The sequence below is a fragment of the Condylostylus longicornis genome, unplaced genomic scaffold, assembly GCF_029603195.1.
Source record: "Condylostylus longicornis isolate FDR11 unplaced genomic scaffold, ASM2960319v2 ptg000004l, whole genome shotgun sequence".
NCBI classification, from domain to species: domain Eukaryota; kingdom Metazoa; phylum Arthropoda; class Insecta; order Diptera; family Dolichopodidae; genus Condylostylus; species Condylostylus longicornis.
The window spans coordinates 21780153-21787026 of NW_026577973.1; the positions used below are offsets into that span (position 1 = coordinate 21780153).

Sequence of the window (6874 nt, forward strand, 5' to 3'; positions counted from 1 at the left end):
GCAGAGCTTGTAAATTTTCAGATCATTTTTGATAGATTTTGAAGTACATACACACATACATCCATATCAACGTTATTTTATAGATTTGTTTAGCAATAAAAATGTTTTAAAATTTCTGATTATTTTTATATTTAAATATGTGATTTTGTTATATTTCAATTGTTATTAAAATAATCAATTTTCAATGTATCTGATAAAAAATACCTCAGTATATTTTTCTTAATTCATATTTTTAAAGTTTCGAGTGTTCAAAATATATAATTTTATTATTAGTTCACATTAAATGTTAAAGTCAACTTACTTTATTGAGTCATAGCAAAATGATGAACCATAAGATAACTGGAGAAGAAGTATCGCCTTTAACTTCAGTATTTGCTTGTTTGTCATTGGGAATATCGTGTGTTCTTAGTTTGTACATATGGAGCAGCGAGCATAATAGGTTGACTTAATTTTTTCATGTTATAAATTTTAACTAAAATTTTTTTCAGAGATCATCCGTCTATTGTTAAAAGACGATTTTTAAGCGTATTTTTTATTATGTTGATTTCGCCAACAATTATTTATATATTTAGTGCTAAAGAAGTTTTAGAGAATCATAATTTTGCAGAGCTACTAGGCCTCAAGGCAGATGGCTGTTTACTTGCGGCTTTAGTACCTATTGGTTTAACTGGTGTCTTGTTTTTGGGGCCACTTTGCGTACAAATTTTAAATTATCAAGGAACACCTAATTTTTTGAGTACGTACCTAACAGTTTTAATCCCTCATTTTGTGTATTGTTAAATTTTTTTATATTTAGGTGGAAAATATTGGAAAGAACACTTGAGAAATATTTTATGGTGGCGTAATCATGTTGTAGCCCCTTTAACAGAAGAATTCACATTTAGAGCTTGTATGTTACCACTAATGATGCAGTCCTTTAAGCCGATTAGCGCAACCATGATAACACCGTTATTTTTCGGAGTTGCACACTTTCATCATATTATAGAGAGATTACGGGAAGGCAAAGAATTAAAAAATGTTCTTTTGGTATCATGTATGTATCCAGTATAGATATGTAACTGTTTATAATTTGTAAATCATTCTTTTAACTAAAGGTTTTCAATTTGCCTATACTACAATATTTGGATTTTATTCATCGTACCTTTTTGGGAGGACTGGACATTTTTTAGCGCCTTTTGTAGCTCATGTTTTTTGTAATTATATGGGATTCCCAGATATTTTAGAGATCATAAAACAAAACGGCATGAAAAAAATACTTTACATCTGTCTTTATTTAATAGGTTTATTTAGTTGGATATATTTGATGCCAATGTTAACTAACCCTAATTGGTACAATAATAACTTGTACAATTGGGATAGATAATAAATTTTTTATTGTACAATTTTTTTCCTAAAATGTTATAACAATATCAATATTGACTAGGTGCTATTTATTCGAACCAATATTTTAGTAAGTACATACATACTAATCTTAAGTTTATCATTTCAATTTCATTTATAATTATCTAACATTGTTAATACATTAACTTTTAATAAGAGGTATTTTAAATAAAAAAACCAACTGTTTGAGTATCAATTTTAATAGCATTAACAAGAGGACTAAATAACAGCACCTAAATTACAAAATCATATTCAATGTAAATGTGACCAAACTATGGCCTCAAAAATCTTGTGTTAACCGGGAAAACAGTCTCTAACATATTTTTCAATTATTACCATTCTTTTTCTTTTTTTTACGAAAAAGTAAACTTGCAAAATATTTTTTTTTGTGCGATTGGTTACTTTCTACATTCGAAGATTTTTATCGGTCCTTATTTTGAATGTTAGAAAGTGCTCAAGAGTTTGTTAATGCTTTACTATTAATTTATTATTGCAACTATTAAAAATTATAGTTTTAATACGGTAATCAAATTAAAGCTTGATACGAGAAAAATATTGGCGTGGGTTGCGGATGGCAAAATAAAGTTTTCGTTTTATCTAGATCTTGCCATCCTGGGCTAATTGTCTTGTCACTAGTTCTTTGACATTCAAACCAGGGTTGCCAAACCATATGTAATAAACAATCCAAGCTGGGGAATTTTTAATACTACATATCGGGCAAAACTTCGGATAATTTTGGATTTTATGAAATTAAGTACAAAAATTATAAATTTTAGTTGGTGCTTATATCTATGAGAAAATCTGCGATTTAATTTGAGTCTGACGAAAGTCTTATATGTAAACCCTGTTTGACATCAGACTTTGTCTGACAGCAAATAATAGAAATTAGTTTTTTCTCATAAGAATTTTAAAGTATGTTTTCGTTTTTATAGGATGAATGTATTATGCTTTGAAAAGTGGACATGTACAATTTGTTGCGATCACAAATTTTGCTGGTAAAAATAAAAACCTATGTAGAACTAAACTGAAAAATAAATGTAATAGGAAGTTAAAATGCTATGTATATTTCTAATGTTAATCAGTTGTACTTTTTTTAATAATAAATTTTATTATTTAATAGAATGTATAATAAAATTTATAAATTTTAATTCTATGTATAATAATAAATTTCTAAAGGAAAATTTTATGGAAATAAAGGGAATCTTCGGATAAGGGTTGGTAAACCAGGTCAAAAAGACTTGGCAACACTCTACTGTTAAGGAAGATGTTGAAAAATTTATTAACTGCAATTGTCTATGAAAACAAAGCGCACGTGTTATTTTTGTAAAGTTATCGCTATTTAAAATGAAACGACTAAATGAAGAACGAACAAAAATTTTGTTTGAAAAACTGAATAAATAGTATGATGTTTTTTTTTAAATAATGTGCTTAATCCAAATTTACATAATTTCAGTATTGGCTCAAATGTTAAACAATTAATTGATCGCCCTGACGGGACATACTGCTTTAGAGAACACAGGGATCGAGTATACTATATGTCAGAAAAAATATTAAAGTTTTCAGAATGCCTTGGCCGAGATAAATTAATATCAGTGGGAACATGTTTTGGAAAATTTTCGAAATCAAACAAATTTAAGCTGCATATAACTGCATTGTATTATTTGGCTCCTTATGCACAACATAAGATTTGGGTCAAACCTTCATTTGAACAACAATTCCTTTATGGAAATCATATTCCTAAATCAGGTTTAGGAAGAATTACAGAAAATACCCAGCAATATCAAGGAGTAATAGTATATTCAATGAGTGATTTGCCTTTAGGATTTGGTGTGGCTGCGCGTTCAACGATGGATTGTAAAACTGTAGAACCCTTATCGACAGTTTGTTTTCACCAAGCAGATATCGGAGAATATATCAGATCAGAAGATATCCTTTTTTAATTATGTAAAATTAGATTAATTTTATTTTACCTTCTACTGTGTAAGATAATCTATACTTTATCGCCCCTTTTTTTATTAAAGAAGAAAAAAATGAAAAAAGGAGCCAATAGCTTTTTAAATTTTGTTCTTTTCTTTACATGTTCTTTCCTTCTAAACTTGACATTCAAAGTCTTATTTAGACTTAGATTTCGTTATGTTTTGGATTGATATTTTAGCACAATTCATATTCAATTGTGATGGGTTTACTAAATTTTTGTTTTTATCTGTAGTAAATGTATTTTTATGATACAGATTTATTTTTATTTATCTTTATTTTCCATGTATTTAGCCACGGTAATGGTGACTGGTATAAAGCACTATGGTATGGGGTCCAGAATACATTTAAAAAAAAAATTAATAAATAGGATATCAAGTTTATTTAACCGACTTTGTTACAACCTAAAAATTCTTTAGATATAAAAATAAAATAAAAAATTAAATACATGTATATTATAGTAGTTCAATGTGAAAATAAAAATTAAAATTAGTCAGTTATCTTGATAAAATATGAAATTTTCCAAAATTTTAAATTCATCAGAATCGTTCATCAAATCTCTTATGTAATCCGAAAATACTGTGCAAATCTTATAAAGACTACGCTTGATTGAGTTTTTTAAAGCTAAAAAATTCCGATCTACTTTTTTACCATTTAAATTTACATTATTTAATTTATCTAACTCCATTTTTAGTTTCAAAAGTGATTTAATAATTTTTGTTAGTTCATTTTGAACCACGCCATATTTGTCTTCAACCAACGAAGCGGCGCAAAGTCCTGCAAGACCCTGTGTGATCCAAACAATGTTTTGAGATTTTGACAACATGTAAGCTGTTTTAGCCCCATCAGGCTCTCCAAATAAATAAAACAAACCGGGTAACGATTTGAACGTAGCTTTCTTGATTTCTGCCCAGTTTTTATTTATCTCCGAAAAAATTTCTGTTACTGAACTTGATTTTTGTTCAATCTGAGATTGGCAATTCCCTGCTTGCATCATGCGACGAATGCCGTATGTCTCATTGTATTGACGCAGTAAAATTTTTTCAGCTGTTTCGGTAGCTAAAAATTACATTAAAACTTTTCGTCATTAATTTATTACAATGTTAATTTTTTACCTGTGGGTTTCAAGGGCTTATAAAATTCGTTGCATTTAACTGTTGAAATACTTTTGACAGAATCAGAAAGTTCCTCTGTATAACTATCAATCAAATTTAAACATTGAATACATAATTGTTTCCAATTGTAAGGATGTCCACCAGGAAATGATAATGTAAACAATTGTTGTCGCTTTGCAACGTTCTGCATATTTGTTAAATTATAAAGATCTAGGCTTGCTAATTGTTGTATTATTGGCACTTTAAATGAAGCTAAACCTTCAACTAAAGTAACTTCCGCCGAGTGACTCAATGGATCTTTTTCAATAGGAAACTTCGACGGTTGCGTTAGAAGAACGGAAAAAAGACCGTCTAATATGTACAAATTACTTAAGATTTGGGAAGATAATATCCAAACATAAAAGAATAATTTTGCATTTAGTGGAAAAGAGTTTGCCGATACTAATATTCTATCATCATTAGCGCCAAATAAATTCGCAATGTATAAATTAACATAACCACCAAACATCCAATATATGACACTGTAAAATACGGTGGGAACAAATGATTTTATAAGACATGTGTATAAAATTTTGTACAATGCACTTCTAACTTGAACATATCTTTTCTCGTTAATTACAGGAAATTTAATATCTGGATCCGTAGTTAGTTTTTCTTTGCAAAAATAATACAATCCAGAGTATATTCCACCCCACGTAATAAACATATATCTACTATTTAAGCAGTATCCATCAAAACAGTTAAATATAAATGTATTATATTCATCACTTAAGTATCGTGAGTATAACCATGAAGTTAAAAAGCCTAATGCAATGCAAATGACTATAAAAGCAATTTTTTTTGGGCCAACAGCACATAACCATGAAAATCTCGTAGGATGGTAGTTGTTTACGGCCAAATAAGAATTACTTGATAATATTACGTATGATATCACAATGCTTATTAGCGGGAGTGCATATATCCATGTGTAAAAAGAAAAAAATAAACCCAGCGTACTAGAAAGCCATGTAAAAGGATGAAAAGCGCTGAAGTTGACAAACAATAAAAATACAGCAAGCAGCAGAAACTGTATGGCACAACTAATAAATAACACATGAATACATCTCAACACACAAATTTTTTTACACTCTATTTCAGTTGAGGTAATCATTTTCGTTTTTCATCTATGTAGGACCAGCTATTTTCAATAGTTTAAAACTCGCGTTAATTTTCTTCACAGGAATAATTAAATTCTGTAAAAAAAAACCTTAGCTTTAAAACAAATTTATTTTATTTGGTTATAATACACAAACATTTATTTAAAATTTTACTTGCCTATAATAGCCAAATTATTTCAGTAATTTCTTTCAAGCTCTCTTTCAAAAGTTAAACTTCCGTTATTACTCAAATCTTTCCAAAAAATTTGAAGCATAATTGTTTATTTGTTTTAAAAAATGACATTTTCGTAATTTGTTTGACAAAATATTTATTTAAGTAGATTTGTTTACATGACGGCTTTTGCATAAGGCTGCCATTGTCGAGAATAGTTTCTAATTATCCCTGAGGTTAAAATTTCACGAAATAAAAAAAAAATAACCAAAATAAAGGCAGAAAATTTTTGGTTTATTAGCTTAAATTTAAAAAGAGGATTTTAAGTTCAGTAATAACCTAAAATTATTTTTTACCGCTGGCGATTAATCTACCTTGGGCAACTCTAAACTTCCACACTTTCTTACAAAAGAAATAAAAAAACACATCAAATAATTCATTTAATAACCCTCGAGGTTAATTTTGAAATAATTTAGAAAACTCAGTTGTCCTTTGACAACGACTAAAAATAATTTTTTTTTGCATATATATACAAAAAAATATATACATATTCATAGTTTTGTTAAAAACAAACATATACAATATCCGATGTTAGAACGAAAAATTATAGTATAATGGAAATAATGTTCTAATTATGTTCATAGAAAGCTTAAAGCAGTTGTAAGCTAAACATAATCAGGATACAAAGCTGTGTTTCAACATTTGACAGCTACTATTGCGCTTACTATATGGAAGTGGACGAAAACAAAGAGAGCACTTTAAAATTCAAGGCAACACTTTAAAATTATTTTGTTTTCTAATTTTGAATCTGCTGCCTGTTAAAACATAGGATACTTGACAACAGATTTTGAAGTGCGTCTTTGCATTGTAATTAGTGCTTGAATGTTAATGTGCATATTTGAGTTACGAAAAGGTTTTTGAAAAATTTTTTATTGCGATTTGTGATGAGCACTTATGTTAAGAACGAAAAAAGTATCAATAATAAGTATCAATGTCGGAATACGAGTAATACTATATGTCAAATAAATATCGCTAAATAGAAGCCGCTATATCGATGTTTCAATATAATTATTCCAACCCTAGTTGTGTGGATTTGA

General features: G+C 28.4%; 3 protein-coding genes across 3 annotated transcripts; 2 read left to right on the forward strand and 1 right to left on the reverse strand.

The window, feature by feature from the left end:
- Positions 1-120: 120 nt before the first annotated feature.
- On the forward strand, positions 121-2075 carry LOC129611425 (CAAX prenyl protease 2). Its single transcript, XM_055524573.1, has 4 exons — positions 121-439; positions 489-736; positions 797-1033; positions 1095-2075. Exons 1-4 carry the CDS (start codon positions 321-323, stop codon positions 1361-1363), a joined length of 873 nt encoding a protein of 290 aa, XP_055380548.1. The 5' UTR covers positions 121-320; the 3' UTR covers positions 1364-2075.
- Positions 2076-2639: 564 nt separating this feature from the next.
- LOC129609552 (60S ribosome subunit biogenesis protein NIP7 homolog) lies at positions 2640-3422 on the forward strand. Its single transcript, XM_055521533.1, has 2 exons — positions 2640-2780; positions 2834-3422. Exons 1-2 carry the CDS (start codon positions 2725-2727, stop codon positions 3318-3320), a joined length of 543 nt encoding a protein of 180 aa, XP_055377508.1. The 5' UTR covers positions 2640-2724; the 3' UTR covers positions 3321-3422.
- Positions 3423-3551: 129 nt separating this feature from the next.
- LOC129609544 (nucleoporin Ndc1) lies at positions 3552-5914 on the reverse strand. The gene is made up of 3 exons (XM_055521521.1): positions 5784-5914; positions 4470-5701; positions 3552-4413 (listed from the first exon to the last, which is right to left on the reverse strand). The coding sequence occupies exons 2-3, from the start codon at positions 5617-5619 to the stop codon at positions 3848-3850; spliced, it is 1716 nt and encodes a 571-aa protein (XP_055377496.1). The 5' UTR covers positions 5620-5701; positions 5784-5914; the 3' UTR covers positions 3552-3847.
- Between the last annotated feature and the right edge of the window lie 960 nt (positions 5915-6874).

Coding starts and splice junctions, on each gene's coding strand:
- LOC129611425 (XM_055524573.1), top strand. CDS start 321: ATGATGAACCATAAGATAACTGGAGAAGAAGTATCGCCTTTAACTTCA. Junction 737..796: donor AGGAACACCTAATTTTTTGA/GTACGTACCTAA, acceptor TTTTATATTTAG/GTGGAAAATATTGGAAAGAA. Junction 1,034..1,094: donor AAATGTTCTTTTGGTATCAT/GTATGTATCCAG, acceptor TTTTAACTAAAG/GTTTTCAATTTGCCTATACT.
- LOC129609544 (XM_055521521.1), bottom strand. CDS start 5,619: ATGATTACCTCAACTGAAATAGAGTGTAAAAAAATTTGTGTGTTGAGA. Junction 4,414..4,469: donor TAAGCCCTTGAAACCCACAG/GTAAAAAATTAA, acceptor TGTAATTTTTAG/CTACCGAAACAGCTGAAAAA.
- LOC129609552 (XM_055521533.1), top strand. CDS start 2,725: ATGAAACGACTAAATGAAGAACGAACAAAAATTTTGTTTGAAAAACTG. Junction 2,781..2,833: donor TTTGAAAAACTGAATAAATA/GTATGATGTTTT, acceptor ACATAATTTCAG/TATTGGCTCAAATGTTAAAC.